At 43.7% G+C, this 18,567-nt stretch overlaps 1 protein-coding gene across 4 annotated transcripts in view; it reads left to right on the top strand.

Annotated features, from left to right (window-relative positions):
- LOC126279247 (sodium-dependent dopamine transporter) overlaps positions 1-18,567 on the top strand; it is a 571,586-nt gene that overhangs the window by 233,073 nt on the left and 319,946 nt on the right. For all 4 annotated transcript variants that reach the window (XM_049979661.1, XM_049979663.1, XM_049979660.1 and 1 more), the window contains exon 2: positions 4,139-4,317. In XM_049979661.1, the coding sequence (XP_049835618.1) occupies positions 4,164-4,317 (154 nt within the window). In that variant the 5' untranslated portion in view covers positions 4,139-4,163. The remainder of the gene's footprint in view (positions 1-4,138; positions 4,318-18,567) is intronic.

Here is an 18,567-nt window from a genome sequence, read left to right on the forward strand (position 1 = left end):
GCTGGTGATTCTGACCACCATTTAGTGTGAAGAGGAAGCGCAACACCTTACACACGTCCTAGGTATGGCCTAGGCGTTATGGAATGGGTAGGCATTACGCACAATGGCCGAACAACGCTGCATACCTTTCCGAGAGAGTATTGTGGATCACGTCCGTCTGTTGGGCGTGCGATAGGTCCCTACTTCCTGTTTGTAGACAACCTTGTCTACTCACACAGGTCAGCTGATGTGTCGCACACACTGTAAAGTGAAGATTTTGAATGCATTGATCGGACTGTGTACTCCGCCGACTTAAACACTATAGGGCATGCCGAGATACTCTTGGCAGACGTGTTTCTCAACTAACACATTCTGCCCGAACCGTGCAAGAACTGAAAACCGCCTTGAGAGAGGAGTGGGACAATGTAACCCAATGACTCCACAACAGTTTGATAGCCAGGAAGAATAACAGGTGCCAAATGTCCATTAGCGTCCGAGGAGGGCATATTCCTTATTGAGAGTCTGATATCGACCTTAATGTTTGGAGTCTGATCTGCGTCAAACATGAGTGTTATTTATGTCTATTATCGTGCTTTCACATGTGGTGAAATCTGTACCACTTTTCGTTATAAATTTACTACTCCACCTCTATTACGTATTTACTCTGTTCCATGTCGTCCATCATTCTCTATGATTATTCCTGTCCAACAATGCCTCTGTTTCTTAGCAATTGTCAAGCAGTGTAGATTGTAATACCATGTGTTTATCAAGCGATCACTAATGTCGAGGGTAAGAAATTCAAGTTCAAAAATACGTTGTTTAACTACTCATTCATAACTTCACTAACTACTAAATCAATCATATTCTATGGACATACATATTGCATTACTTGTGAAACCAATGCCCCACTTTCCTGAGACTTATTTTTCTAGGATGTGGCAAACAATTATGAAATATAAGCCTGACTTAATCATATGCTCTTTTGCAATAAAAGGTAAGAATCGCTGCAAAAGTCCTCAAAGCTGAGCCATACTTTGTAAGAACAACAACTATTCATTGACATTACATGAAGTGTTGAGTACTGAAATATTCTTTCTATACGTACGTCTTCTTCTGCAAGGCTTTTAGCACATGATTAAAACAAGTATTTATGGTCGAGCGGTTCTAGGCACTTTAGTCTGGAACCGGGTGACCGCTACGGTCGCAGGTTCGAATCCTACCTCGGGCATGGATGTGTGTGATGTCGTTAGGTTAGTTAGGTTTAAGGAGTTTTACGTTCTAGGGGACTGATGACCTGAGAAGTTAAGTCCCACAGTGCTCAGAGCCATATGAACCATTTGAAGTAAACGAGTATTTCGTTGCTTGAGGCGACAGTTTGGTTGATGAAGAAGATTTTTTGCCTGCTTTGCCTGTTTACTTCACACAGTGTATAACTATCTGTTGATATGAACTAGAATGTCATGAGATAGAACGTCTTTTGGCAACACTAGAAAACAAACAGATGCTTAAAATTATCTCAAACGTAACTATTTAAGTAAAATATACAATGCATAGACAGCTGTTCTGACACTAGCTGCCAACAGCAAAGGCAAACAAGTTCAAAATCAAATTCTCTCAAATAAGTAAGTATCATGTACTGAAACCTTTATATTTAAAAAAAGCTAGTGTAATTTATCATTCTGCATTTATGACAGAAGCGATGAAAAAATTCAAGGCTCTGATGCGAAGGCATGACGCCGATGTTCGATCAAACTGAACTTCTTGGAACCGCTCTGAACATGTTGAACTGTATTTGACTGGTGTGCTATATTTCGTCGCAAAGCCTTCTTTTACAAGCTCTTCCTTGCACTGTCCTTCGTGAATCTGCATATTGTATAACACAAAAGACACTGGGTGAAAACCAAAAGTATTACTTTATCTAAAACATTTGCCTGTAGAACGTAACAAGAGACTTCTCGTTTCTGTTTGTTCATCCGCAGGTAGCGAAAGTACACAAATTTACGTTAGTATTTCGATGAATAACAATACAATACAGACATGCTAAACACAATGTTTTGGTTACAAAAATGTGGCAGAGTGTGTAAGTTGCTGGCTTCAATTTTGCAGTTTTAGGATATCTCAGTAGATGCTAACCTCCTTGGTTACACCCCGTTCCGGCAGAGCTATTAATGGGTCAGAGATGTTGCACGGGACAGATGAAATGAATTGGCCGGCCGGAGTGGCCGTGCGGTTCTGGGCGCTACAGTCTGGAGCCGAGCGACCGCTACGGTCGCAAGTTCGAATCCTGCCTCAGGCATGGATGTGTGCGATATCCTCAGGTTAGTTAGGCTTACTTAGTTTTACGTTCTAGGCGACTGATGACCTCAGAAGTTAAGTCGAATAGTGCTCAGAGCCATTTGAACCACTTTTTTTTAAAATGGAATGTTCGGAGGGAACGAAGACTTTGTAGACACTAACACATAGCAGGGCGAACGTATTAACGAGTCGTTGTTCCTCTGAAGAATGGCTGCGATGGACTGTTCCAATGGAATGAACGCTTTGCAGGAGTGCGAGTAACACTTTGAGCACACAGAATTAGTGTAGTAAGTTCAGCTCTCAGGGTTAATACTGTGAGGACAAAGCATGAATGGTATTACTGAAATTATTACAACAAAAAGAAAATCATTGTAATAAAAACTGAATAATTCTGATTGAAATCCAAAAACGAGATGAATCGCTGTTGAATTCTACCCTTTTACAGATTTGATAGTGCCCAGGCCAATATCTTCTCGATAGTGTCCAGTGCAGTATCTGCTCGGTAGGTACGACTCATTCAGAGTGTTATTTTAATAGTTACGTTAATTATCACCCGCTTGTAGTATGTATGTGTGCGGGCGGCGGGGGTGGAGGGCGGAATGAAATTGAATGAATGGAGGAGGAGGAGGAGGAGGAGATAAAGGAAGGGGGATTGATCCTGCAGCTTAGTCCAGGGACGCCATTTACCACATCACTGCAATTATGGTCAGCAGCTCTTCGTAGCTGCTTATTGTAAGAGTGAAAGTAACAAACGTGGAAAGTCAAAAAAGACGAGATAACAACTGTTGTCTTCTGCAGCTTCCTCTAGTGGCGTGGAAGTTATTCGCTGACGTCTTAACACATGTTCTGTCAACCTATCCCTTCTCCTACTTAGCATTTTCCATATAATCTTACAACTACGATTAAAGTTTGGAATGGGGTCTTCATCCTTAACGTTCAATCATATGTCTTCAAAAATGGTTCAAATGGCTCTGAGCACTATGGGACTTAACATCTGTGGTCATGAGTCCCCTAGAACTTAGAACTACTTAAACCTAACTAACCTAAGGACATCACACACATCCATGCCCGAGGCAGGATTCCAACCTACGACCGTAGCAGTTGCACGGTTCCGGACTGCGCGCCTAGAACCGCGAGACCACCGCGGCTGGCTAAGGTTGCGTTTCATTGGCGGGACACTTAGAAGATGCAAGTCCACTAAAGCGACAGCTTACACTAACTTGCTCGTCCTCTGTTAGAACACTGCTGCGCGGTGTGGGATCCTTACCATACGGGATTGACGGAGAGCGTGGAAAGGGCGCAAAAAAGGACAGCTCGTTTTATATTATCACGTAATAGGAGAGAGAGTGTGGCAGATATGATACGCGAGTTGGGATGGAAGTCATTAAAGCAAAGACGTTTTTCGTGGCGGCGAGATCTATTTACGAAATTTCAGTCACCAACTTTCTCTTCCGAATGCGAAAATATTTTGTTGAGCCCAACCTACATAGGTAGTAATGATCATCAAAATAAAATCAGAGCTCAAACAGGTAGGTTTAGGTGTTCGTTTTTCCCGCGCGCTGTTCGGTAGTGGAATGGTAGAGAGGTAGTATGATTGTGGTTCGATGAACCCTATGCCAAGCACTTAAAGTGAATTGTAGAGTAATTATGTAGATGTAGATGTATTTGTATCCAACTGTAGGTATGGATACTCAATGGTATCTTACTTTTCTTATTGTGTTATTGACTTGATTTTATTAGAAACAAGAGATTTGTATATGAGGAAGTGAGACTGTTGTAACTGAGAGTACTGTGATTAACTGCGAACTGGGGTCTCTGCACCGGGAGGCGCTGTGTGGTCACCGCGTGACGTGTGTGTTTGCAGCGCGCGGCCGCGGGTGCTGCCCGCCATGGAGCCGAAGAGCAGGTCGGCGGTGTCTGGGGAGGAGGATGGGCGCGAGACGTGGGGCAAGAAGGTCGACTTCCTGCTCTCCGTCATCGGGTTCGCCGTCGACCTCGCCAACGTCTGGCGCTTCCCCTACCTCTGCTACAAGAACGGCGGCGGTAAGTACAACTCAACGATGCCCAGCTCCACTCTGTCCGATGAAGAGCAGAACGCGCTGGACCGTACCAACTAGTGGTCACTGCACTATCCCCCATGAAGAACTTAACCATTCATTTAGAGGCAGTACAGATCGCCCGTGAATATTCTATGTGTATGTGAAATCCAAGAGTTCTGCTCGAACGCAGTGAGGTGTCGCTCTGCGAACACATCTCCAGTCGCTAAATCACACACAAACCTGTGGACTCCAGTCCACGACCGTAATGGCATCTGTCCCTTCGATTTTTTTATTGTATACAGTTTAAAATTTTATGCGCTCCACCTTTATGCAATCTTCAGACACAAATGAGAAGCAGTTATCTTGTTGTTGTTGTTGTTGTCTTCAGTCCTGAGACTGGTTTGATGCAGCTCTCCATGCTACTCTATCCTGTGCAAGCCGCTTCATCTCCCAGTATCTACTGCAACCTACATCCTTCTGAACCTGCTTAGTGTATTCATCTCTTGGTCTCGCTCTACGATTTTTAACCTCCACGCTGCCCTCCAATGCTAAATTTGTGATCCCTTGATGCCTCAAAACATGTCCTACCAACCGATCCCTTCTTCTAGTCAAGTTGTGCCACAAACTTCTCTTCTCCCCAATCCTATTCAATACCTCCTCATTAGTTACGTGATCTACCCATCTAATCTTCAGCATTCTTCTGTAGCACCACATTTCGAAAGCTTCTATTCTCTTCTTGTCCAACTAGTTATCGTCCATGTTTCACTTCCATACATGGCTACGCTCCAAACAAATACTTTCAGAAACGACTTCCTGATACATAAATCTATATTCGATGTTAACAAATTTCTCTTCTTCAGAAACGCTTTCTTGCCATTGCCACTCTACATTTTATATCCTCTCTACTTCGACCATCATCAGTTATTTTACTTCCTAAATAGCAAAACTCCTTTACTGCTTTAAGTATCTCATTTCCTAATCTAATTCCCTCAGCATCACACAACTTAATTCGACTACATTCCATTATCCTCGTTTTGATTTTGTTAATGTTCATCTTATACCCTCTTTTCAAGACACTGTCCATTCCGTTCAACTGCTATTCCGAGTCCTTTGCTGTCTCTGACAGAATTACAATGTCATCGGCGAACCTCAAAGTTTTTACTTCTTCTCCATGAATTTTAATACCTACTCCGAATTTTTCTTTTGTTTCCTTTACTGCTTGTTCAATATACAGACTGAATAACATCGGGGAGAGGCTACAACCCTGTCTCACTTCTTTCCCAACCACTACTTCCCTTTCATGCCCCTCGACTCTGATAACTGCCATCTCGTTTCTGTACAAATTGTAAATAGCCTTTCGCTCCCTGTATTTTACCCCTGCCACCTTCAGAATTTGAAAGATAGTATTCCAGTCAACATTGTCAAAAGCTTTCTCTAAGTCTACAAATGCTAGAAACGTAGGTTTGCCTTTTCTTAATATTTCTTCTAAGATAAGTCGTAAGGTCAGTATTGCCTCACATGTTCCAGTATTTCTACGGAATCCAAACTGATCCTCCCCGAGGTCCGCAACTACCAGTTTTTACATTCGTCTGTAAAGAATTCGCGTTAGTATTTTGCAGCTGTGACTTATTAAACTGATAGTTCGGTAATTTTCCCATCTGTCAGCACCTGCTTTCTTTGGGATTGGAATTATTATATTCTTCTTGAAGTCTGAGGATATTTCACCTGTCTCATACATCTTGCTCACCAGCTGGTAGAGTTTTGTCATGACTGGGTCTCCCAAGCCCGTCAGTAGTTCTAATGGAATGTTGTCTACTCCGGGAGCAGTTATCTTACAGAACAAAAAGTATTAAATACTTTCAGGGTGAATATTAATAGAACCAACGAACTGCAGTGACAGATTGTTGACTGGAAACGGGGCAAAAAGGTGCTATGCACATGTGTCCGGAAATGCACCGACACCACGGTGGATGACGCTGGCGAATGATAGTTCCTCTGACAACGAACCGTGTGTTCCTTGGGTGTTGCAGACTGTGTGATTGCCGCAGCCTACTGTAAGCAGCAGAATGGCCCGGTATTCGTGTCGGGAACAGGACGAAATGGTGTTTGTGTACTTCCAAGCGGATGGAAACGGTCGAGAGACAGGACTGCTAACCAAGACAAGTACCCTCACAGATAGCAAATACATCGCACAACATTTCAAGCCATTTTTGGGTGTTTGTATGATCATTGGTCATATCAGACAGACAAACGTGCGTTTACGCGGTGGACTGTGCGTACACTAGATACGGAAGACCAGGTTCTACAGATTATGAGACGTACCCTAATACAAGCTTCAGGCAAGTGGCTTGCCAGTATGGCGTAACCCAAAGTACGATTATGTAGTAATCGGAGATCATATCACTATTTAGACATTACGAGTAGTTGGTGCTAAAGGATGAATGATTGAGGGAACTATGACGCGACAACGATATGTCACGGACGTTTTCACCTGCATCCTCTCATGCGACAGTATCGTGCTGCAATCCGTGGTGCCATTTTTCAGGAGGACAACGTTCAGTAACACATGTTACATGTCTCTATGGCCAGTGAAATTCCGAAATCTGTCCCCAGCAGGAAATGTTCGACTCAGCTCGATGTCAACTACCGTGCGAGGTGGCGCACTGGTTAGTGAGTGAGATGAATGTTCCATGGATCACTGGAGCTATTCTGTTGTCGAAGTGACGTAGAACGTGTCAGTTTAAAGGAAATGTGTACATGATTAGTGCTAACATCAATGAAGACATTACCTTTTAGTCTATTCATGCAACTACACTTAAAACAGGGTGCCACTTTTTTTCTGACTACTAGTTTCTAAGTAGAAATTCGTCAACAGAATAGAAGGAGTTGTGCAGGAGATTTAAAAATTGCTTTTCTATCTAAAGAAAATGGTTCAAATGGCTCTGAGCACTATGGGACTTGACATCTATGGTCATCAGTGCCCTAGAACTTAGAACTACTTAAACGTAACTAACCTAAGGACATCACACAACACCCAGCCATCACGAGGCAGAGAAAATCCCTGACCCCGCCGGGAATCGAACCCGGGAACCCGGGCGTGGGAAGCGAGAACGCTACCGCACGACCACGGCTTTTGTATCTGTCAACCGTTTTCTTATTGGACAAAATCCAACAAAGGTCTTTATTCCCTCTAGTGTAAAAGCCATGGACATCACTGTTCTCAAATTTTCATGGATTATTTATGACCAACTTTAACAAATGGTTCAAATGGCTCGGAGCACTATGGGACTTAACTGCTGTGGTCATCAGTCCCCTAGAACTTAGAACTACTTAAACCTAACTAACATAAGGACATCACACACATCCATGCCCGAGGCAGGATTCGAACCTGCGACCGTAGCGGTTGCGCGGTTCCAGACTGTAGCGCCTAGAACCGCTCGTCCACACAGACCGGCCAATTTTAACAGCGATTGTATATATTGAGAAGGTGGAGTTAAAATGTCTAGCTCCTTGAGAGTTACCTACACGAGTTTCGTGGGTGAACACCACATGTTATTCTTGCTGCCCGCTTTTGTTAATCAATACTTTCTTTCTATCTGATGAATTACCCCAGAAAATTATTCTATAAGACATAATTGAGTGGAAATAAGCAAAATATGTCAGGAGGCAGATTCGTTTATTTCCAAGATTAGCAATTATACGAAGAGCAAATGTAGTTGTAGTTAATTGTTTGAGGAGCTCAGTAAAATGCCTCTTCCAGTTCTTTTTGTCAGTATGTAAACCCAAAAATTTTGAGTATTCTATCCTTATTACCGACTCCTGCTCATGTGCTAATTCAATCGTTAATATGTTGTACAAAACTGAATATAGCGTTTCTTTTTTCAAAATTTACCGAGAGTCTGTTTTCTGAGGACCACTTCATAGTTTTTTTGGAAAATATCATTTACCACCTCATCTGTTGCTTTCTCTCTAATGGGATTTATTATAACACTACAGTCGTCTACATACTGGGCTTGCATTCGAGAGAATGTCAGTTCAGTTCCTCGTCCGGCCAGAGGCAGATGCCAGGATGGTTTCATTGAAAGGACACCGCCGATTTCCTGGCCCACCCTTGAAACATACTGCGCTTGTGATCCTTCTCTAATGATCTCGTCGTGGACGGGATGTTAAACCCTATTCTTCCTTTCATGCTTTCGGATGCGTCAGCATACACGGCATCAATGACCAGTTACAACAGTTGTGGGCCAGCTTGCTTCAGGAGAGAATAAAACGACCCTATGGGATCCTTTCAAACGTGTATCCAAGTCACAGGGGGAGCAACGTTATGTAGGTAAGCGGGCTGATACTGCCAACTTATTTACAAAATTTGACTCGTTTTGGTTATCACTGAAATAACGTCACCTACCCTTTTACCCATAAAGTTTCTTTTCGTTTCCTGCTCCCTTTCCAGGTTCTTCTCTCTTTTTTTTTTTTTTTTTGTTAGGGCGTGTATTACAGTCGTTAATGGGCTTGGGCTGGGAAATCAAATATGCCGATCACATCTGAACAAGAGGATAGGTACAGTTCTCATGCCATAATTTGTCTCAATCAATTAGAGATGAGTGAAATCCTGTGTTATGTAGATGGTACACTGACTGGGAGAATTACTTTGTAGAGGAGCCACGATGTAGTTCAGATAGAGTAAGGATGTACCTCCAATGACTCTCAAAATTTCGCGAACATATCCAGGAATGCATTTTATCGAGTAACAATGTGACAGTGGGCATTATCAATAATGTTCGATTTGGATGATTCTTCTGAGAGTTTTGTTAGTTAAAGTAAGAACTTATTTTCTTAATAAACTTTGTAACACTACATTATACTGACAGAGGAGCTAGTTGCAGTGGTATGAAATATTTTGGCGAGCAAAACTGATCACTGAGTCTGTGTAAAGATTTGACTGCTTGTAAATTGATGCAGTCAGTATTTCTAATTGCAAGGATGTCGGGTCCATATGGATGATGACTTTTAATGACAGTGTTTAGTATAAGTGAACTGAATAATGAAGGCCTAAATGAACGTTATCTTTTGTACCAAGAAGTGGGTGTTAGACACGTTTACTTGCTGAATAAATCGTTCTCGGTTTTCCAGCCGCATCAGTTCGAATAAAATCCTCAAGCTTTCGATGGCCATCTCCGCCATCGTTGTCAGGAGTTCACTGACAGCCGGGGCTGTTTTTTTTCTTTATTGTGATTTCATTCCCCTGCCCCAGGGGAGGGCTGTCAGCGGCACAATCCGCCGCTCTTCAGCCGAGTGACACTACAACTAAAACAAGAATAAAATGATACATACATAAGGAGATAAAAAAGGGGAACTTTTCGCTGGGGCTGTTACGGTCTCTCGCTTATATAGGCATGATGACATCATCAACAGCCAATCAGATCGATCCAATATGACGCGCGCGCGTAAGTCGACCTGGGCAGCGAGCGGAATTATTGCCCATGGCAGCACAGATGACGTCAGGTGGTGCTAGGGGCAGGCGCCACGTTTGAAACTGCCACTCCCGCGTCGCGAATCTGTCTCTGCTTTCTTTCGATGTCCAACGCCTGTCCCCATGCCCCGCTGAGTGTGTATCCCTCGCCTCTGTTGAAATTGTTGTTCTTTAAGCGAATCTCGGCCTCTTCCTTTATAACGGAGTCCCAATATGTAGACGTATGAGCCAACACTTTTTATTTTCGAACTGTATTGTATGTCCGTTTTTTTAGGCAATGCTCCGCTATGGCCGACTTGTCAAGCTCCCTTTGTTTTATATGGCGCTTGTGCTCAGTACAACGCTCCGCAAACGTGCGAATTGTCTGTCCAATGGAAATGCTGCTACATTCACAGGGTACACCACACACACCAGACACTCAAATAGCAATGTTGTCTTTAACAGGGCGCAACATATCTCGTATCTTGGGGGCGGACCGGAACACTGGTATTAGGCCATATTTCTGCAGCAGACGTCCTAACTTACAGCTAGTTTCTCCACAGTATGGCAGGAATACAGCCCGTTTGGCCTCTTCTATTGATTCACCAGGTGTCTTGAAAGCGTTTGCGATGTCCCTTTTGCTGTATCCATTTCCCCCGAAATGTTCTGCAATTCAGACTGTAGGTGGTCGTCGTCAGAGATAATCTTGGCTCTATGAACCAACATGTTCAGGACAGCTTTCTTGTGTACGGGGTGGTGGAAATTATTGGCGTTCAAGTACCGATCAGTATGTGTTGGTTTCCGGTACACTGAATGACCAAGCTAGCCTCCTGCCTTCCTCTCAACCAAAACATCCAAGATTGGTAGCTTGCCGTGCTTCTCCATCTCAACAGTAAATTTAATGTTGGGATGGACACGATTCATAAGGTCGACGAACTGCTGTAGTGTATCTTCACCATCAGACCATATCAGGAAGGTGTCATCAACGTACAGTAGAAAGCAAGATGACCGTAATGTCGCTGTTTGCAGAGCCTGCTCCTCAAAGTGCTCCATGAAGAAATTTGAGACTGCTGGTAACAGTGGTGATCCCATGGCTGTGCCGTCAGTCGTCTCATAATATTTATCGCAGTACAAAAATTACGTTGTCATTAGGACGTGGCGGAACAACTTAATGATTCCAGATGGAAAATGTTGGGCCAAAAGATCTAGCGTATCTTGTATTGGCACCCTCGTCGAAAGTGACACAACATCCAGGCTAACCATTAGGTCGTTTGGGCCTATCTTCATTCTCTTGAGTGTCTCAACAAATATCTGCGAGTTGACAACATGGTGTTCGAATTGTCCCAATTTTGGTGCTAACAATCCTGCCAGATGTTAGCAAGTCTGTAGGTGGGCGAACTGATTGCACTAACGATGGGCCTCAGGGGAACACTTTCCTTGTGTATCTTTGGTAATCCTGGGAGTTCAGGCGGCACGAGGCGTTAATTTCTTCAACACTTCGACTGGTAAGCCAGAATCCTTCAATAACTTCCCTGTCTTTCTTACAGTGGCCTGTGTGGAATCACGGTTAAGTTTGCGGTACGTGGGGTCTTCTAATAAATGTAGCATCTTCAGGTGGTAGTCTGCAGAGTTCAGAATCACGGTGGCATTCCGTTTATCGACTGGTAAGAGAACCAAGTCTCCATTCTCAGGTAATAACCGTAGGAAACGTCGTTCCTCTTGGCTAATATTAGATTTTGGTGGCTTATCTTTCGCCAGGATATGGCTGGTAGTTAGCCTGACGTCCTCATCTTGTTGTTTCGCACGGACTGAGAGGCAAATTTTATGACATTTCTGTATGAAACTACAGCACAGTCGTTCGTCAATAAACTGAGCGTCTTTAGCAGGTGAACCTAGACTTCATGCACAGAATAAACTTACTGATGATTAATAGTCAACAGAATGACATTTAGGGACACTTCACATAGAATCAGTTTTAGCAAATGATCTTGACTGAGCAATATTATTATTTGCAGTGCATTAGTCGATATTACTGAGGTAATGAGCAGTGAGCAGGGAGATACCGCGTCGGCGCAAGATGCTCAGCAAACTCCAATGGCAGCCGTTACAACAGGGGTTTTGTACAACATGGACAAGTTTGTTATTACAATTCAGAGAGCTTACGTTCCAAGAAATATCAGGCAATACAATCTATCTTTACAGTTACTTCTAGGGAAAGGAGCATGATGGCAAAAATCAGAGAAATTGCAATTTATAGGAACGCTTTCACTTAGTCACACTTCCAGCGCATCATTCGGTTGGAAGAGGAAAGGGGGGAAGCCCTAGTGGTTGTAAAAGCTGTGCTACATACTGAAACGTGGCTTGCTGTGTATCGTACAGGGCGACTAAAAGAGAAATATCAAATTTCAATTGTTTGTACGGACAAACTGTTGAAGAAACCCTGAAGAGCCAAAGAAGTTGGTACACCTGCCTAATATTGTGTAAGCCCCCCAAGCACGCAGAAGTGCCGCAACACCACTTGGCATGAACTCGAGTAATGTCTGAAGTCATGCTGAAGGGAACTGACACCACGAATCCTGCAGGGCTGTCCATAAATCCGTAAGAGTGCGAGGGGGTGGAGACCTCTTCTGAGGAGCACGCTGCAAGGCATCCCAGATATGCTCAATAATGTTCATATCTGGGGAGTTTGTTGGCCAGCGGAAGTGTTTAAACTCAGGACGTTTGGGGCATCGCGTTGTCCTGCTGCAATTGCCGAAGTCCTTCGGAATGCACAATGGACATGAATGGATGCAGGTGATCAGACAGGACGCTTACATACGTGTCACTTGTCAGAGTCGTATCTAGTCGTATCAAGGGTCCCACATCACTCCAGCTGAACACGCTATTGTTTGTTTGTAGCAACATGGCGACTACACCTCAAGATAAATCATTTTGTCTGTTGGAATTTGCGCGAATAAATCCGTTGTTCAGTGGCAGCAGGTAATCCGCCATCGATTCAGCAAGAAGACGCCTCCGGACAAGCGGATTTATGAGAGATATACAGAATTCTTGGAAGTTGTTGCTTATACAAATGGAAGAGCACTGGTCGGCCACGCACGGCTGATGAATATGTCGAGCGTATACGAGATGCTTTCACACAGGGCCCTCGAAAATCCACAAGACAAGCAGGCCTCATATGAAGCCTTACTGCAGCAACTGCGTCCCAGCAACCATATCAGAAGGTACGACTTTTGCATTTCTTTTCTGCAGGATACGGCTGGGGACACTTTCTCCGAATGACTCATCTTTTCGGACGAGTCGACGTTTCATCTATTGGGTGAAGTAAACCGCCATAATGTAAGAATTTGTGGGTCACAAAATCCTGGCGTCGCCGAACAGGAAAGAGACTCATCGAACTTGTGGCGCTTCTATTCACGAAGTTCATAGACCTTTCATTTTTTGCGGAGCAAAGTGTGACAGAAAAATCATAACCGGACATGCTGCGAAATTGGTTGGTTCCTCAGCTTCACGAAGAATCCGGTGGTTTCAGTTTTAAGCATGTCGGCGCGTGACCTCACTTTCACATTGAGGTGCGGAGTTATCTTAATAACGCCATCCTACAACGTTCGATTGGAAGAGGTGGACGACAAGAATTTGCTTATTTCTTTTGGCTTTCCAGGTCGCCGGGCCTCACACCTTGCGATTTTTTTTTTCTCTGAGGAGACATAAAAGACGAACTCTATGTCCCACATATGGCAGCTACTCTTCAAGAGTTGACAAATTGAATTGTTGAAGCTGTCGATTCAACTAATAGGGATCTGTGTGTGTAGAATGAAGTGAACTACCGTTTCGATGTTTCTCGAGCAACGAATGGTGCTCATGTCAAATGTATGGTATAGTGTCTGTAGGAACATAAAACTGTGAATCTTCCTGTATAAAGCGATATGCGCAATGTGTTTCTCTCTTTCATAGATTGTGGGCAATAAAAAAATCTAATCTGTTCTTTCGTTTTGAATAGATACACAGAATGATTTCGTAATTATGTTACAAACTTTAATGGTTGATGGACAGGGATGATATCAATTTGAAATAAGGGACCCTGGTACGGAAACCACGGAGTCGAAAGTCATAAGTGGAAATCAGTCTGATATCTCACAGTGGAATACATGTACCGATGCTGTTGTTACTAAAACTGTAGGTTAGGCAACTTACAGAGATGATAGTATTGAGCCAAACAACAAAAAAAGTCCAGTAAACATCGGCTCTACAATGAATACCTTAGGTGCTATGAGCACATTCTCAGCTTCGATTTTGTGAGACAGATATCTTCTACTGCAAGGTATCTGGTTCTCATACTTTCGGAGGAGATGCTATGGACCAAAACAAGACAAAATGTCTAGCAAATATGGCCTCTAAAATGCATACCATAAGAGCTATGGATAATTGTTCACAGTATCGAAGATGAACAAGTACTCATAGCTGTTGAGGTATGCATTTTAGAGTCCTTATTTACTAGATATTTTTTCTTGTTTTGATCCATACTACCACCACTGAAAGTAGCCAACCCTACAGTCTTACCAACAGGATTGGTACATGTATTCCGCTGTCAGAACTACCAAAACGACTTTAATTTGTAACTTAAGACTCCTTCGTTTTCCGACGAGGTCCCTTATCTGAGATTTACTCTTATCAAGCATCCCTGAAAGTTTGAAAGTTCATCACGGAATTACGATGTGTATTCAGAGACAATGTCTCATACGATTACAGACCTTGCACTGCAACCCACTGCATCATCTGATGGAGAGCAACATCAGCGATTCTCTCAAGGTGAGAGACTAACGGTCAACGGAAGCGACTGCTGGTGCGTAGCTCTCCCCCTTTATCTCGTGATGCTGGAATGAGATCACACACTCGTCCCCGCTGATGTTAACCGCAGATGAGAAGCGCTCGTTGTACTTTCACTCGCATCGCAAATTACAGCACAGCAAGCAATTGTGTAGCGTATAAACAGCGAAAGATCCCAACGATTACCGCTAGCTGTGAAAAGCGTCTACAACATTTGCTGGCTTTTAAACAGTTCTGCACTCATGAATGAGACACACTAACTCTGAATGCTCAATAGTATGAAACATTCGCTGTTTTGTTTTCACTTTCGGTTCCATAGTCCCTTATTTATTAGAAGACCTTTTCATTTTTCATTTCGGATGCTTTTATTGGGAACGTTGATTCTGTTAGTGTGAGTCTAGTTATCGGCGTCAGTCAGTTCAGTTAATATACCCAAAAAAAAACTGGTACACCTGCCTAATATTGTGTACGGCCCCCGCGAGCACGTAGAAATGCCACAACACGACATGGCATGGACTCGACTAATATCTGAAGTAGCGCTGGAGCGAATTGACACCATGAATCCTGCAGGACTCTCGATAAATCCGTAAGAGTACGAGGGGGTGGAGATCTGTTCTCAACTGCACATTTCAAGGCATCGCAAATATGCTCAATAATGCTTAAGTCTGGGGAGTCTGGTGGCCAGTGGAAGTGTTTAAACTCAGAAGAGTGTTCGTGCAGCACTCTGTAGAAATTCTTGAAGTGTGTGGAGTCGCATTGCTGTGCTGGAATTGCCCAAGTCCGCCGGAATGCACAATGGTCATGAATGGATGCAGGTGATCAGACAGGATGCTTACGTATATGCCAGCTGTCAGAGTCGTGTCTAGACGTATCAGGGGTCCCATATCACTCCAACTGCACACGCCCCAATCCATCACAAAGCCTCCACCAGCTTGAACAGTTCCCTGCTAACGTACAGCGTCCTGAACTCATGAAGTCATCTCCATACCCGTACACGTCTGTCCGCTCGATACAATTTGAAACGGTACTCGTTCCATCAGGCAACATGTTTCCAGTTATCAACAGTCCAATGTCGGTGCTGACGGGCCCAGGCGAGGAGTAAAGCTTTGTGTCATGTAGTCATCAACGGTACACGAGGGGACCTTCGGCTCCGAAAGCCAATATCGATAATGTTTCGTTGAATGGTTCGCACTTGTTGGTGACCCATCATTGAAATCTGCAGCAGTCTGCAGAAGAGTTGCACTTCTGTCGCATTGAACGATTCTCTTCAGTTGTCGTTAGTCAAGTTCTTGCAGGATCTTTTTACAGCCACAACGATGTCGGAGATTTGATGTTTTACCCGATTCCTGATATTCACGGTACACTCGTGATATGGTCGTACGGGAAAATCTCCACTTCATCGCTACTTCGGTGATGCTGTGTACCATCGCTCGTGCGCCGACTATAACACCACCTTCAAACTCACTTAAATCTTGATAACCTGCCATTGTGGCAGCAGTAAGCGGTCTAACAGCTGCGTCAGACACTTGCTGTCTTACACAGGTGTTGCCGACCGCAGCGCCGTATTCTGTCTGTTTACGTATCTCTCCTTTTGAATACGCATGCCTACCAGTTTCTTTATCGCTTCAGTGTATTTTGTAACGTAGTTAGTTACTTGGAAGTGAAGGATAAGTATAATACATCACAATAAAATGTTTACAATAGAAAGGAGAAGTACATTCGGAGTAAAGAGATCTCAGTCGTCTCTATCGTAATTAAGAGTTTGTATTTGGCACAAAAAGAACTGAGGGTTAATGTTGACAGCAACAATCAAAGGGCTGCGATTTATACCAAAGTCAGCCTTGCCTCAATAGGAAGATCACAAAGGAATGCGAAAATAAACCATACGGGTTATTAGAATCACCAAAAAAGAGCGCTAAGGAATTTGGAAATAAATCCATCGTTGTAAACAACTTTCCAAAATCGGTAATTCGGGAAACTTCGGAGGACTTTTACATTGATGAAAAGACAATTCCAACGGATAGTTCCGGCGTTACGCAAATTACTTATTGGTGTAAAACGGAAAATCCATTATCTTTCACAGAAAGATATTTTGCACAAGACACTGAGTGAAATGGGATTTACCTGAAAGAGGCCCCTAAGTAAAAGAATTATTGTGGAAGAGAGAGCTGATGCAATTGACTGACGATGCAAATATTCTATACAAGTAAGGAAATTAAGAGAGTAAGACGGTAAGTTCTTTTATATCGACGAAACTTGGCTGGACAACAAAAAACGGCGTTGAAATTGCTAGCAGAACTCCGGCAGATGTGGAGCCCCAACAGGCTGCAGAGGTTGCCGTAGACTGGATGAGCTGCGATTGCGTTGCAGGCGCCTTGATGGGGAGGTAACCTGCAGCGCTCAATTGCGTGGCTTGTGGCTGGAGAGTAAGGCAGCAGCCAAGACGCCACACCCTTCTTCTCTACGAAGGAGATGGCAAACCGGCTGTGACACAGTCAAGGGCCAAGGATGCAGCAGAAATCACATGTGAGAACACTTCAAGAAAGTGGGACTGTTTTGTCTGTAATAGTGTTTTGCTCCACACCCAACAGAATAGCTAGCGGGAAAACCAGTATGTTCTGACCACACTACCTTTCGTAACACCAAAGACACGTTTTCTCTCAGGGGACGCAAGAAGTGCGACATACCTCCCCTGCGAGATGTTGTGGGAGGATAACCGGTCCCATGAGGCTGTCGCCAATAATCCTCGCCCCTATATTTATGCTGAACTGGTGGTGATGGTTCGCTGCCAGCATGCCATCGGAATTCTCCATAGTCTGCAGAGATGTTGTGAAGATTGATGACACCGTCCGTCATAAAGATAGCCTCACCTGTGAATAGCCGTGGTGGCCTGTGCGACGAACGAGTGACAAGACTGTCGCTGTGAAGCAAGTCCGTAGATAGTAACGCCTACAGGCGTTGGAAGTGGTACGATTAGTGACAATAGTCGCACGCTTGCGAGTCTTCTGCCTGGCACTGATACGGGGATCACTGTCAAAGATCTGTCCCTTAGAAGGCATTTCCTGCCATATGCCCATATACAATGTTTTACTCTTTATCCTCTCAGGGATGGTTCCTTGCGGTGTTCCCAATTTAGCAAAATAGTCGAGTACTAAAAGCAAAACATACCATCTGAAAGGAAATCGATATACGGTATCTCGTCGAAAATACGAGTGTACAAGAGTACCATGCACTAGTGCTACATTTACTGGCATAGGCTGCCTTAAACAACGAGCTGGTGCCATTAGGTATCGTTATTGTGGAGACGCTTTCGAGTCAAAAGCCAATTGTTCTCCTTGGTTATTTGAGTATTAACACCTTCGTTAATACACACAGAAGTAATAAGACACAACGTCAGTGGAATTACACCGACCGATAATCAAGAACTTAACTTAAACGGTCACAGCCACTTTTTCGCTATACTTTGTCAAAGAGTTCGGTTAAATCAAACTCAAACCAAAATTTCCATGTCGAGTTGAATGCACTGGCGACATCGGTAAAGTAGTGGCTTCCACGAGGTACCAGTCAACTGCGGAAAGTAAACAACGTGTTCGTACAAGACACTAGTTCAAAATGGTTAAAAAACCTCTAAGCACTATACGACTTAACATGCGTCCAAATGGCTCTGAGCACTGTGGGAGTTAACATCTGAAGTCACAGTCCCCTAGACTTAGAACTACGTAAACCTAACTAACCTAAGGACATCTCACACATCCATGCCCGAGGTAGGATTCGAACCTGCGACCGTAGCAGCAGTGCGATTCCGGACTAAACCGCCCAGAACCGCTGGGCCATACCGGCCGGCTAAGGCACTACTACACTATTGGCCATTAAAATTGCTACACCAAGAAAAAATGCAGATGATGAACGGGTATTCATTAGACAAATATATTATACTAGAACTGACGCGGGATTATATTTTCACGCAATTTGGGTGCCTAA

Source organism: Schistocerca gregaria, chromosome 1, assembly GCF_023897955.1.
Source record: "Schistocerca gregaria isolate iqSchGreg1 chromosome 1, iqSchGreg1.2, whole genome shotgun sequence".
Lineage (NCBI taxonomy): Eukaryota > Metazoa > Arthropoda > Insecta > Orthoptera > Acrididae > Schistocerca > Schistocerca gregaria.